At 43.8% G+C, this 15437-nt stretch overlaps 1 protein-coding gene across 3 annotated transcripts in view; it reads left to right on the forward strand.

The window, feature by feature from the left end:
* The window catches only part of LOC138967674 (YTH domain-containing protein 1-like), a 36347-nt gene extending 20938 nt beyond the window's left edge, over positions 1-15409 (forward strand). Inside the window, exons 12-19 of one of the 3 annotated variants that reach the window (XR_011456017.1) lie at positions 4469-4551; positions 5102-5129; positions 5651-5699; positions 8342-8437; positions 11345-11422; positions 12792-12926; positions 13164-15082; positions 15142-15409. Coding sequence is in view for 2 of the 3 variants with exons in the window: in XM_070340316.1 (XP_070196417.1) it covers positions 4469-4551; positions 5102-5129; positions 5651-5699; positions 8342-8437; positions 11345-11422; positions 12792-12926; positions 13164-13343 (649 nt within the window). In the remaining variant the exon portion in view is untranslated. Of the gene's footprint in view, positions 1-4468; positions 4552-5101; positions 5130-5650; positions 5700-8341; positions 8438-11344; positions 11423-12791; positions 12927-13163 lie in introns of all 3 variants that reach the window. The other 2 variants (XM_070340316.1, XM_070340317.1) reach the window with 2 other exon arrangements.
* The last annotated feature ends 28 nt before the right edge of the window (positions 15410-15437 follow it).

The following is a 15437-nucleotide window of genomic DNA, read 5'->3' on the forward strand; positions in this document are numbered from 1 at the left end:
CGGTATGTTTCTCCCTTCTCTCCGCTATCCTTCCATTGGCTAAGACACCTACATAGTGTTAACGTAGCTACAGTTCATTGGTAAGATTAAACACATCCCACCATCGCCTTATCGGTATCATTATCAGCCGCCTTCTGTCCTTGCACCAGTCATACCATGTTGATCCCCCCTCATCCCCCCCTCCCCGCAATTATTAGCCTATACTAATACTGCTTTCTGGCTCTCTTGCCTCAAGTAATAAGGAGAGTCGATCCTTATAATAAAAGAATCCACCATTGTACACAATATTGTCAGCTGGCTACCAAAGAACGTAATGATTAAGTTTGCCTTAACATGACTTATATGTTTTGGTTACTTGTAGTTGTAACTATTTTAAGCTTGCTGAACAAGTTACAAAGAACGGGGTGGGTCTGCAGATCTGTTGTTCCGTCAGTTCCACGCTGGCTTTGAAACCAAATTGTCGCTATCAGCATGGTTCGACCAGGGATTTATTACCCAGAGTAAACTCTGTGCAGACTCTCTTTACATGCACACAATAAAGGTTCCAAGCAGCTAAATCCTCAGGGCATTGAAAACACGACCACAAGCATACATCATCTCTCATCTCATCATCATATATCTCAATACTTTAAGGATAAAAGGTGATTGAAAGCCAGCGAGTTTAAAAGACGGCCAATTTGGGGTTGTCGAAGTAAAAAATATCAGACGCTACCTTATCCTCACTGATCACCAATTGATACATGTCCCAACATAGGCCCGTTGAGGCCCAAGAGGACTTAAGTTTATCTCGGGGAGTAGTACAGGGTGACCCCCAAAAAATGTCAGGGTGTCCGGCTATTTGTCTGTCTGTCTGTCACTCGCAGTGTCCCCGGTCATGCCCGACAGTCTGTCAGTGTGCCCGGTTGTGCCCGGCTGTCTTAGTGTCTGTCGATGTGCCCGGCTATTTGTCTGTCTCAACAGTGTGCCCGGCTATCTGTCTGTCAGTGTGCCAGGCTGTCTGTCTCTGTCTATCAATGTGCCCGGCTATCTGCCTGTCTGTCTCTCTGCCTCTCTCTGACAGTGTATCCAGCTATCCATCTCTCTGTCAAAGTGCCTGGCTATCTCAGTATCTCTCTGTCTCTCTCTGATAAAACCTCTATCCTTATGTATTTAAGATCAGTCAGTCTTGTCAAAGTGCTCGCCTGTCTGTGTGTCAGTGGGCCCGGCTATCTTCCTGTCTGTCTCTGTCAAAGTGCTCGGCTGTCAGTGTGCCCGGCTATCTTCCTGTCTGTCTCTGTCAAAGTGCTCGGCTATCTGCCTGTCTCTCTGTCAGTGTCAGTGGGCCCGGCTATCTTCCTGTCTGTCTGTGTCTTCGTCAAAGTGCAATGCTATCTGCCTGTCTCTTTGTCAGTGTGCCCGGCTATCTGCCTGTCTCTTTGTCAGTGTGCCCGGCTATCTGCCTGTCTCTGTCAAAGTGCAAGGCTATCTCAGTAGCTGCCTCTCTGTCTCTCTCTAGGTCAAAGTGCCCGGCTATCTGCCTGTCTGTCTCTCTCTCTGTCAAAGTGCGCGGCTATCTGACTGTCTCTCTGTCAAAGTGGAAGGCTATAGATCTGATTATCTCAGTATCTACCTGACTGTCTCTGTCTGTCTTGCAGACTTTACAGCTTGCAGCTGGCTCTGTACTGTGAGTCTTACTGTCAGCTTTGGGTGTGGGAATCTTGGCACAGAAATTGTGACCATCAGTTTTCATACCATTTCATTTCATGCCATCACCAACTTGTTCCCATCATTCAATGATTCACACAGTAACTTAGTAAGCACAACTTGTTCCCATCATTCAATGATTCACACAGTAAGCACAACTTGTTCCCATCATTCAATGATTCACACAGTAAGCACAACTTGTTCCCATCATTCAATGATTCACACAGTATTTAAGCACAACTTGTTCCCATCATTCAATGATTCACACAGTAAGCACAACTTGTTCCCATCATTCAATGATTCACACAGTAAGCACAACTTGTTCCCATCATTCAATCATTCACACAGTAAGCACAACTTGTTCCCATCATTCAATCATTCACACAGTAAGCACAACTTGTTCCCATCATTCACACAGTAAGCACAACTTGTTCCCATCATTCACACAGTAAGCACAACTTGTTCCCATCATTCAATCATTCACACAGTAAGTACAACTTGTTCCCATCATTCAATCATTCACACAGTAAGCACAACTTGTTCCCATCATTCAATCATTCACACAGTAAGCACAACTTGTTCCCATCATTCAATCATTCACACAGTAAGCACAACTTGTTCCCATCATTCAATCATTCACACAGTAAGCACAACTTGTTCCCATCATTCAATCATTCACACAGTATGTAAGCACAACTTAATAAACTGAAGCAAAAAGGTAGACAGCAGAACTCGAAAGGGAGAAAGAATGACATTGTGCAAATACCCAGATATTACCTCTTGTACTTCTTTAAATAAAATCTGATATGGGCAGATTCAATGCAGGTGAAGCTAGTGAACACACATACGCATACATGCACGCACACACACACACACACACACACACACACACACACACACACACACACACACACACACACAATAACACACACAATAACACACACACACATACAATGATAAACATACACACACACATAAGCACACACACTCTCTCTCTCTCTCTCTCTCTCTCTCTCTCTCTCTCTCTCTCTCTCTCTCTCTCTCTCTCTCTCTCTCTATGAATGCAGCTCAGCAAAGCTTATAGAGTCAGATTTTTGCAGACATAACCTGCATCTGACAAGCCTAAGGTCATTAATTCACAGACAAGAATGTGTGTGTGTGTTCGTGTGTGTGTTTATGCCCGTGGGTTTGCCGTGTTCAGGGTTTGGATTTTAGAACTACACTACCCGTCATTAAAAAAAACTAGGCAGATGTGTTTCAGGGCAGATCTTTACATGTTGTAGTCAGTACTGTAGTGTCTATAGAGTGGAACCTACAACACAGACACCCCCCCAAAATAAAATTTGCAAAATAAAGGTTCCTGCATTAAAAAAAAACTCCCCCTCATGCAAACACACACACACCTGCATACATGTACAAACAGATCTGCACACACCCAATGGTGCACTTTATGACCTGTACTGATAATTTCCCAGAACATGCATTGTTAGTTGAACAGAAGTCAGGGGGGGGGGGGGGGGGGGGGGGCTGTGTAGGTGTGTATACATTATACATGTTGAATGGTGTCTATCACACTCTGTTAACTTTCAGAGTGTACTGTTCTCTATCATATCCATTTTGAAGATATATATATTCATGTCAATTATGTAGCAATTGATATACATTATTCATTGTGTATGGTACACAATTGTGGCAACACACATGATGATCTGTGTGTGTAGTGTGACTGCCGTTGTGACAATTAAAAACCCTGAGACTAACAATGATAAGAGGGAACATCTGTTGCCATGGTTTTTTCGCAGGTCCACCTTAGCAATATAAAGGCATGTACTTGTTGTAGCACCATGAGTGTGTGTGTGTGAGAGAGAGAGGGGGAGGCCAATTGAGAGAGAGAGGTGGGAGAGAGAGAAACAGGGGCCAAGTGAGAGAGGGAGAGAGAAAAACAGGCCAAGTGAGAGGGGGAGGGAGAGAGAGAAAGAGAGGCCAAGTGGGGAAGGGGGAGAGAGGCCAAATGAGAGAGGGAAAAAGAGAGAGGCCAAATGAGAGAGGGAAAAAGAGAGAGGCCAAATGAGAGAGAGGCCAAATGAGAGAGAGGGAAAAAGAGAGAGGCCAAATGAGAGAGAGTCCAAATGAGAGGGGGAAAAAGAGAGAGGCCAAATGAGAGAGGCCAAATGAGAGGGGGAAAGCATTCTAATAGTAATACAGTTAAAAGTCAAGTGGTAACTCCAGGGAGAGAACTTTTCCGAGGACAGGTTCTGTTTCCCCTTTGTCTATTACCTTCACCAACTGGCACCCATCATGAAAGGCAATGTAGGGACCTTTTTGGCTGGTCACAAGGGTTTCCTTTTAGTTTTATCATAGGTACCGCTCTACCTAATTTTATATCTGAACTCCAAGTCCAATTCGTGTTTTTTTTGCAGGTTTGGACCTCATGTAGTTATTGTTCTGGATGAATTGTGTTTAATGATCGTAAAAAAACTTGCCTTTTAATTTTAAACCTACAGCAAGACCGCTTTATGTATTTGTTGTATGCGTATTTGTCTGTTAGTGTTAAGCCTACATTTTTTTTCTCCTCTCAGATTTTAAACATTAAAAAAAAAAAATTTGTTGGTCAATCCCCTCGCTTCTTAATTAAAGCCCTCTCCCCACCCATCTTCCCTGGCCTTGTGCTGCTTTGACCAGCGAGCTTTTGTTGAGTGTGCGCTGTGTGTGAGGGTGGAGAAGAGGGTGGGTGAGAGTGTGTATGAGATGTGTGTTGACCTGGGACCTGCTTTTTTCCCCAAAGGAGGCGGAGGAGCGACGAGAGACAGGACTTTTTCGCTGGACCTCCCAGACACAAACGTATGAGGGGCGAGATGGAGCGTGAACGTAAGTGTCACTTGTCAAGTACTTCATTTCATTTCATTATCCCATTGCTGGGATATTCGGGTCTCTTTCTCCCAGTGGAAAGCTAGCGGCATAGGTAATAAAGAATACAAGAATACAGTGAATGTCTTTCCACCCGGAAAGATTATACAAAATAAGATAGGAAATGTCCATGGGGAATTGCATGTGATGAGGTGTTTTTTCTTGTTCTTGTATTTATTCGGCTCTCCTGTTAGCAAGACACGTGACCGCATTTTTGCCCCTGTAAAATCATGATTTTGTTGACAATTGAGCACTTTCAAACACGCTTACTCAAGTTACTGTACCAGACATTGCTTTTACATTTCTTTTTAGTTGTAACAGATGTTTCTGACGTTGTCTTTTCTACTTGCACAAGCATCTTCATACAGAGATTTCTTGAGGCGAACATCTACACAGGGACACAAGAAAAAATCACACATTTTGAATGCGGTCTTACTTTTAATTTATAAAATTGAGAATTTTTTTTATTTTTTATCCATTCACTTGCTGACAGAAAAAAATTGTTTTGCAGCTTATCGACGAATGGATGGCCCTCCCCGGTAAGGCTCTTTTGACTTTATTTTAATGTTTCCGACTACCACAAAGTGCAAGTAATGTCAGTTATGCAGAACGGAGACAGTACCAGAGCGATGTTCAAGCAATACTAAGCGTGCAAAAGTGTCCCTCACTCTGTTTTGGCAGTCGTAGTACACTGAGTAGTTGCACTTCAGACATTCTCTAATGGGCATTTTTCCTGCTGTTTCCTTGTCAAAGTAAAGTTATTATGAAATGTAGATTGTTATTTTAGATATCAATGTGGATGTTCGGTTAGATTTGAGACAATTCAACACTTAACACCATTTTCTATTAACCTTACAACAAATAACACTTTGAATCGATCATTCAGCATTTGAAATTGTAAGTGTTATGCTGTTAATAATCTTCTCATGATTTCCATTACTGCTTAGTTTAATGATCACTTGCAATGCGAAATGTAGTTAATTGGTCTAATTTTACTTTCCTGTGTATTTAATAATGATATAATGTAATTACCTAAAATATATGTTTGCAACTGTTGCAGGGGTGGGGGAAGGTTTGGGGGACAAAGACGAGACAACTTCAACAATGGGGTATGTACTGACCCCATGGTTTTAACAACCAAACGGGGTATGTACTGACCCCATGGTTTTAACAACCAAACGGGGTATGTACTGACCCCATGGTTTTAACAACCAAACCAAGCAAAGTCAAAGCGGAGGAAATTTGCTTCTTAATTTTAATTCTTGTTATTCTCGCAGGAGATGGGTTCCTCATTACTCTCACTTACTCGAGTTGCGCATATCTATATTTAGAACCCTTCACTTCTTTTGGTTTTAAGACTCCAATTGGCCTTAATTTTGTTTGTGTATGTTTTTTTTAACTGTCTGCAGGTAACTAATGCGTAATTGGCGAATTCGGGTAATGTCTGGTTTTTGACTCACATGCGAAGCAAAAGTGAGTCTATGTACTCACCCGAGTCGTCCGTCCGTCCGTCCGTCCCGGCGTCCGTCCGGAAAACTTTAACGTTGGATATTTCTTGGACACTATTAAGTCTATCAACACCTGATGTGGCCTGATGGTGTATGGTTACAAGATCTCAAAAAACATGTGCGGCAACTTGACCTCACTTCAAGTTCAAGGTCACAGGGGCCGTAATTGTTGTCTTAAAAACGACCATTTTTCACATTTTCGCATTTTTTTCTGAAGTTATCGAGAATGGCAACCTTAGCTATGTATGCTATACAGGGCAATGTAAGCCCTATCTTTGGACACCAGTTTGGTTGACCTTGCTTCAAGGTCAAGGTCGCAAGGGTCCTTTAAAGTTGGATTGTATACATATTTTGAAGTGACCTTGACCCTGAACTATGGAAGATAACTTAAAAATTATGTGGGGCACATGTTATGCTTTCATCATGAGACACATTTGGTCACATATGATCAAGGTCAAGGTCACTTTGACCCTTATGAAATGTGACCAAAATAAGGTAGTGAACCACTAAAAGTGACCATATCTCATGGTAGAAAGAGCCAATAAGCACCATTGTACTTCCTATGTCTTGAATTAACAGCTTTGTGTTGCATGACCTTGGATGACCTTGGGTCAAGGTCACATGTATTTTGGTAGGAAAAATGTGTAAAGCAGTTCTTAGTGTATGATGTCATTGCTAGGTTTAGTTATTTGACCTTGACCCTAAAGGTCAAGGTCATGTAAAGGTCAAGGTCAAGCATTTGAGTCGTATGGGCTTTGCCCTTCTTGTTATGGTTGTTGAAGAGTTGCTTTTCCTTGTTCTTACTTGCTTTTTTCCATAGAAACACTGAGGCAAGCTACACTTTACATTGTAGGCTTGCCTCATTGTTTGATTGGAAACAAGGAAAAGCCAGTCTTCCAGCTCCACAACCCATATGCATTTCCAAACATGGTCTATTCCCTCCCCGGGGTGGATATATTTAGTTGGTGGATGTTGCTGACTGTGGGGCAAAGGGCTAGCGCAGTCAGAGTTAACTGGTTCAGGCTGGTGTGAGCTTTTCCACCTTGCTAACACAATCCCATTTGTTGACCACTTTGAACTCTGCATGGCACACGTAGTATTCATTTTGCCTTGTAGTTATGAGTGGCATCCCACATGAGCTGGGTGAGCATGTGCTGGGCAGTTGTTGAACAGAAAGGCTTTGGCCTGTAGACAAGTGTACATGTTGAGAGAGAGTGAAGAGTGTGTGGTTGTGTTTGATGACGTGTGAGTCTGTCCCAGCAGAGAATGCAGCGAGGTCACGGAGACTGGGCCAGGAGAAGGCAGAGAATGGGGCGCCAGGTAGCTAGTCATTGTCACACCACTTGACACCTATGTTTCTGCACAGCATTGAAGCACACGTTCCTGTGTTTCTTGCCATACAGCTACTGTGTTGGTTTGCAGCTCTGTTCTTTCTGATTGTTTGCTTGTTCTTCGACCTGTACCTGTTGCAGGTGTGCTTGTTCTTCGGCCTCTACCTGTGGTGCCATGCTGATGTTTGTGCTGTATGTCTCTCGCTGAGTGAGGAGGCAAAGCTGCTGTGCAGTGACTTGGCATAGCGTGAAATAACCTGTCCCTCAACACTCGCATTTCTCTCTTATGGTTGTGCAGGCTGTGCTGAGGCAGCACACGCAGTAGCTGAACTAAGTGCTTGCCAGTGCTAATGCTGAACAACCATTGATATCAAAAAGCGCCTGCATCAAAGTAGCTGGTTGAATATGTCTGTATATGGCTGTACATACCAACCAGATTGACTCTTTGATCAGGCTTCTTTGATTCCTGTGTAGAGCCATTGTGTGTCTATTCTTTGTAACAGGCCATGTTTAATTTCACATTCTATTGTGTGTTTTAACTTTCACTGTGCCAGTGGCCATGTTGTGTTTGTAACTGTGAAAAATGCCAGTCTGTCTGTCACTGTTAGTGACCATATTGTGTCTGTCGCTGTGTCTGTCAGTGTGTCAATGTGTAAGCGACCATATTGTGTCTCACTGTGTCAATGAATGTGTAAGCGACCATATTGTGTTGATCACTGTGTGAGTGGCCGTGTTGTGACTATCGCTCTCCTGAAACGGCCCCATGGAATTGGCGTCACATGCTGACAGAAGAGTGAATATTTAGAGATTCATTCAGCGTGACGACGAGCCTCACTTGCAGCTACACCAGGAAATTGCCATGACTACGAGTGTGTAAAGTGTGTAACGTTGGCATGTGCTGCTTGTGTGAAGGGCCACGGTGACCCCAGCTTTGACGGTGGCTTCTCTCCCTTCCCTAAGTCAGCCGCTTTCCCCAACAACCCACAGGGATACTACAATAACAAGAAAGTATGTTCTCCACTAACACTTTTTTTACTTCATTTTGCGTTTTTGTTTTTTTGGTCTCATCAGTTCATTTCTCTGAAATCATCTTGGTTGTGTATACATACATTCTCCCACTTGCACACACAAACTCATACACACACACACACACACTCACACTCACACACACTCACTCACTCACTCACTCGCTCACTCTGGGGAATGCAGGTAACGTTTAAAGCTTGCATGTGTAAAAAAAATGTTGATAATATTGCCTGAAGAATGAATGCTGTAGAGATTGACATTACGCGCATGCATTTAGCTTTGGTTCATGCAGCCTGGTGAAAATGTCAAATTGTGCTGCCAAACACACAAGGTTAGTGGAGGGAATGCACAAGCTTGTGTCTTTGCCAAGGAAACTAGCCTCACAGAAAGCGCTTAAAGATTCCAAGGATCAGTGAAACTAGCCTCACAGAAAGCGCTTAAAGATTCCAAGGATCAGTGAAACTAGCCTCACAGAAAGCGCTTAAAGATTCCAAGGATCAGTGAAACTAGCCTCACAGAAAGCGCTTAAAGATTCCAAGGATCAGTGAAACTAGCCTCACAGAAAGCGCTTAAAGATTCCAAGGATCAGTGAAACTAGCCTCACGGAAAGCGCTTAAAGATTCCAAGGATCAGTGAAACTAGCCTCACAGAAAGCGCTTAAAGATTCCAAGGATCAGTGAAACTAGCCTCACAGAAAGCGCTTAAAGATTCCAAGGATCAGTGAAACTAGCCTCACAGAAAGCGCTTAAAGATTCCAAGGATCAGTGAAACTAGCCTCACAGAAAGCGCTTAAAGATTCCAAGGATCAGTGAAACTAGCCTCACAGAAAGCGCTTAAAGATTCCAAGGATCAGTGAAATTAGCCTCACAGAAAGCGCTTAAAGATTCCAAGGATCAGTGAAATTAGCCTCACAGAAAGCGCTTAAAGATTCCAAGGATCAGTGAAATTAGCCTCACAGAAAGCGCTTAAAGATTCCAAGGATCAGTGAAACTAGCCTCACAGAAAGCGCTTAAAGATTCCAAGGATCAGTGAAATTAGCCTCACAGAAAGCGCTTAAAGATTCCAAGGATCAGTGAAACTAGCCTCACAGAAAGCGCTTAAAGATTCCAAGGATCAGTGAAACTAGCCTCACGGAAAGCGCTTAAAGATTCCAAGGATCAGTGAAACTAGCCTCACAGAAAGCGCTTAAAGATTCCAAGGATCAGTGAAACTAGCCTCACAGAAAGCGCTTAAAGATCCAAGGATCAGTGAAACTAGCCTCACAGAAAGCGCTTAAAGATTCCAAGGATCAGCGAAACTAGCCTCACAGAAAGCGATTAAAGATTCCAAGGATCAGCGAAACTAGCCTCACAGAAAGCGCTTAAAGATCCAAGGATCAGTGAAACTAGCCTCACAGAAAGCGCTTAAAGATTCCAAGGATCAGTGAAACTAGCCTCACAGAAAGCGCTTAAAGATTCCAAGGATCAGCGAAACTAGCCTCACAGAAAGTGCTTAAAGATTCCAAGGATCAGTGAAACTAGCCTCACGGAAAGCGCTTAAAGATTCCAAGGATCAGTGAAACTAGCCTCACGGAAAGCGCTTAAAGATTCCAAGGATCAGTGAAACTAGCCTCACAGAAAGCGCTTAAAGATCCAAGGATCAGTGAAACTAGCCTCACAGAAAGCGCTTAAAGATTCCAAGGATCAGTGAAACTAGCCTCACAGAAAGCGCTTAAAGATTCCAAGGATCAGTGAAACTAGCCTCATAGAAAGCGCTTAAAGATTCCAAGGATCAGTGAAACTAGCCTCATAGAAAGCGCTTAAAGATTCCAAGGATCAGTGAAACTAGCCTCACAGAAAGCGCTTAAAGATTCCAAGGATCAGTGAAACTAGCCTCAAAGAAAGCGCTTAAAGATTCCAAGGATCAGTGAAACTAGCCTCACGGAAAGCGCTTAAAGGTACTGAACTTGTCAAATCTAGGTGCACGGAGCCCCTGGGGCTTTAAGTCATACCTCAGGCAGCTATCCGTTAGAAGAACTGCCAAGTGTCATTGACTTGCACCTAAAGAGTCAAGAACTGCGATTTGTTTACGAATTAATTTTCTACTCGGAACCGGCTGGTCTTGACCTATTTTTGGATCTAATTTAGATCACCACATCATGCACAAAAAGACACGTCACTAGCAAACTATGTCAGACATCATCATGAGTTTGTGTAAAACAAAATGGAGCCCGGAATCACTCAGTTGAATCGAACTCCGACCAAACACCACGTAATCACTAGGTTAATTTATGCACTCGCGTGAACAAGAAACTGTCGAGCTTCACAGATATCGTTGTTGGGTAGTTTTGGGTTTGTTTTACTACCATAGGGGGATTTTTGAACTGTAAATGCACTCAGCTGCAACAAAACCGCAAAACGAAGGCTGCCAGCTGCACTGTGCCTTTAAAGATTCCAAGGATCAGTGAAACTAGCCTCGCAGAAAGCGCTTAAAGATTCCAAGGATCAGTGAAACTAGCCTCACGGAAAGCATTGATGGCGCTAGAAGAAGAAAGCTGCTAAGACTGCGAGAGTGAGGCCAGCAGACACGGCACAGACAAAGACTGCGAGAGTGAGGCCAGCAGACACGGCACAGACAAACCCGGCCATCACACAGCTTGCATGTGCGCTGGTAATGAGTCTGAAGATTGGGCGCCATGTTGGACTCTCTCCTGTCAGTCAGGACACCTTGGACCGTGCTCCGTGCAAGTTTTGGCCAGTGGAGTCAGAGATGATGAAGGGTGGGCCGACATGGAAAGAAACGTGGTGTTGCTGTAGTGTGTGAGCTGTGCTATGCGTTGTGTTGGAGTGTGTGACTTGTTGCAGGCCTGAGCTCAGAGTGTGGGTGTTGACTGTTGTGTGTTTGTTTCAGTCGTACAATGACTACATGAGGGACTATCCCCACATGCGACAGGCGCCTCCGCACCCCATGCCCCCCTATGGCCCGCCAGTAAGTCTCACCTTCTTTTTCACCCTTACTTTTTCACCGGTAGATCGTACACCCCATCATACATGCTGACATTTTCAGGTTTGTTTTGCCCGCCAATAAATGGCATCTTGCTGTTTCACCCTTACCTTTTCACTGGTAGATTGTACACCCCATCATACATGCTGACATTTTCAGGTTTGTTTTGCCCGCCAATGAATCGCATCTTGCTGTTTCACCCTTACTTTTTCCACTGGTAGATCGTACACCCCATCATGCATGCTGACATTTTCAGGTTTGTTTTGCCGGCCAATGAATCGCGTCTTGCTGTTTCACCCTTACCTTTTCCACCGGTAGATCGTACACCCCGCCAATAAATGGCATCTTGCTGTTTCACCCTTACCTTTTCACTGGTAGATTGTAGACTCCCACCCCCATCATGTATGCTGATATTTTCAGGTTTTCTTTACTACACAAGTTGATAGTTGCTTGTGCAGTCATTGTTTTATGTTGCACATTTATGTAGTACCATTCTCACAATTGCTTGGCCTGGTTTTATGTTCAGAAACGGTCTTTTTTGTGCCTTTTCTCTCAGTCATTGTCGCTTTTTATTCTTAATTGTGTGAATTTCACGTTTCATTTGTATGTTTTGCTGTATCTTTAGCTGATCACCAATTTAAGTGCTTTGTTTATTATAGTTGCCTTTTGGTTGTGCTGTTTCTTGAGCTGGACTTAAGTTTGACATAAGAGATTGAGAGAGTGTGTGATTGTGTGGTTCTCTTTGGAAATTGCTGTGGACCCAGACTCTAGTGCACACAAGCTAACCATGTAAAACACGTTGTGAGTGAAGGTTAGAAGCAATACAGTCATTCTATCTGTTTTGCTATAGGTGCATGGCAGTGCACCATATGTTTGTCAGGAAAGCACACACACATTATGTTGCCTTTAGCGCTCTCACAAGAGGCTTTTCAAACTATCACCGTACACGTTTTAAAACACAAGAGGACACTTCAAAGCACTTTTGATTCAGCTTGTGGCATGGTAGTTGTGTCAGATCTAGAACCATCATAGTCATACATCACTGCATGCAGTGGAAAAGGCAGAATCATGTCTTTTTGTAACTAAAGCACACTGTGCTGTTTCTCCTGCTAAATCGTTTAGTTGTGTGAGTTTATATGGACAATTGCAAGCGTGTGTTGGTGTGGGTGAATGCCTGTGTGTGTTTGTATGGACAATTACAAGCATATGTTGGTATGGGTGAATTCCTGCGTGTTGTGTGGTTTGGTGAGAATATCTACCCCCACCAGTGCTTGTTGAGGTGTGGCTGTGAGGTGTGGCTGTGAGGCGAGTGTTTGAGCCGTGATGCTAACCCACGCCATGTTGTGTCCGACAGCCGCCAGGTTACTTCGAGCCGCCCATGACCACATCCTATTCCAGCGGCTACAGCGACCGGTCACGTGACTACCCCGGTCAGGAGTACGGAGCCGCTGCCACGGCCTCACGATCCCGCACAGACAGCAAGCGATCCGTGAGTCTTATTCCTGCAAGTCTTAAGCCCTTGGCACCCCAACAATGTGCGTGCCTGCGTCCTATATGTCTGGACACTGGAGGCAGAAAACATGTACAAATAACAGCGCTGAAATCCAACAAATGGTGTTCTCTCATTTGGCTAGTGATTCAAATTTGCGGAGTTAAAATACCCCCTATGACCAGGATGTTTTGGTAAAGGGCACCTCAAGTTTCCTTGTCCTGCCTTGTGTTACAGTATGAGAGGGATGTGGACGACTTCCTGCGTCGAACAACGTATGGTGTCAGCAAGTACCGTGAGCGTGAGTCCCGAGACCACGACCGTGGGGACCGAGACAGGGAGCACCGAGACCGCGACAGGGAACGTGACCGTGGTGACCATGACAGAGATCGTCATCGCCACCGCGACCGTCGCTGACGCGCTCCCTGTTATACATCAACCATTATTTACATTCATCTTCATATATTTCACTTTGTTTGGTGGGTGGAGTTGACCATGTGGTTTTCATTGAATTTCTCTCCACTGAACAAAATATCTGTTCGTCGTGAAATTAAGTTTTGAAAAAGTACATATTGGATGGCTGTCACACTCTATCATTTTCTGTGTTACGTTCTTCGTTTTTCTGTGTTGAGGCATGGTGTGACTACAGATGATCGGGGCTGAGTGTTCCTGTCGCTGGTTCACATGCCTGTAGCCAGGACGATAGTCAGAGAAACATCTCCCTCATTCTCACCTTCCCTTACACTCCTGGCAATTACCTGATGGTGTTTTTGCAATCAGCAGTGGTAAGACTGTACCATGTGTGACTGTGGTAAGACTGGATTTGAGTGCGGTAAGACTGGATTTGACTGGTAAGACTGGATTTGACTGTGGTAAGACTGGATTTGACTGTGCTAAGACTGGATTTGACTGTGGTAAGACTGGATTTGACTGTGGTAAGACTGGATTTGACTGTGCTAAGACTGGATTTGACTGTGGTAAGACTGGATTTGACTGTGGTAAGACTGGATTTGACTGTGCTAAGACTGGATTTGACTGTGCTAAGACAGCATGTGACTGTGGTAAGATTGTATGGTACCTAGTTGTAGTGGTCTGTGGAATGTTCTTATTGCTAGGGTTTTAGCTTTAAGTTTTACCGCTACTGTAACGGTAAGACTCGGGAATATATAAATATGAATTAGGGTGCAAAGAAATGCACAGTTATGTCCAAGGTTAAGGTCAGTACCTATTTGGAATGTGTGGGTGAATAACACCAGACAAGGTGTTTACCTCACAGTAAATGTATATGCTTTCTATGAATGTTGATGGGTGCTGTAAAGGGTTCGTTTTACATTTTATTTTAACAAGTTCAGATCTAGTGAGGGAGGGCTTATCATGTTGAATTGTCATCTTGCATTAAAACATCAGGAAAATTGTACATTAAAGTCATACATACAGTCTGTTGTCTGGTTATGTCTCTATGAGTGATGTACCACTGTCAAAAGTCAGACTGTCTCACTTGTGTTTGGTTTTGTACTGCTTTTATTGTCTTAGGAGGATGATTGTGCATGTTTCTGCAACAATGATGATGACTGGGGTCCTACTGGCAAAGAGCGGTAGAAGGCTCGGTAGAAGGCTCGGCAGAAGGCTGTGGGGTTAAGTTGTTCTGGTCTAAGTCTTGGTGTTACTGTTTTTGTCTACCTGGTTTCTTTTCTCCAGGGAATGGTTGGTCATGCCAAATTCTGTGTTAGGCCTTGGTAATGAAACTCTTCATTTCCTGCATAGGTGTGCTGCTGTTTGTTGGTTGATTGACCGTTTGAACTGATGTCCAGGGCATTCAAACATTATATCTGGGGACTGTTTGTGACACTGTTTAATTTCAGTACTCCTTTTCTTATTTAGCTGCTTTAAATGTGTTCTGTGGTTTGTGATGTGGTTTTAAATTCTGTGCTTGTATGTCAAAGAGTGACATTTTTTGTTCACTGTTACTTTTTCACTATTCTGATCTGTGTGTGTGTTCAGAAGTTGGCCTTGAATCAAATGTTATTGCTCTGTGTTTGTGGTTTCCCCCAATCCAGCAAAGCGGGGTCCAACAGTGAGTGGAGAGTTGTGTTTGTTGGAGCAGGCGGGCTCAGAGGTGTGTCACTGTGTGTGTCATGACTGGTGTGTCATGTCAGGTGGCAGGCAGGCTCAGACGTGTGTCACTGTGTGTGTCATGACTGGTGTGTCATGTCAGGTGGCAGACAGGCTGTGGGGTGTGTCACTGTGTGTCATGACTGGTGTGTCACGGCAGGTGGCACTAGCAGGGTTGTGGCGACAGCAGTGTTGGGTGTGTGGTCGGTGAGAGCAAGGAGTGTATGCAAGACTACCTCACGCTCTCAGCTTTCTGTGGATGTCATGGTGTAGGTAGCGCCTTCTGTCTGTCTGTGTTGCTGTCTGGGTGTTGTTATGTGCAAGAGCCGTGTATAAAATGACTTGATGACAAAATTAAAAGAGAAACAAATCATGTGTTTAGAATATGAGTGAAAGCGT

Source organism: Littorina saxatilis, linkage group LG5 (assembly GCF_037325665.1).
Source record: "Littorina saxatilis isolate snail1 linkage group LG5, US_GU_Lsax_2.0, whole genome shotgun sequence".
NCBI classification, from domain to species: domain Eukaryota; kingdom Metazoa; phylum Mollusca; class Gastropoda; order Littorinimorpha; family Littorinidae; genus Littorina; species Littorina saxatilis.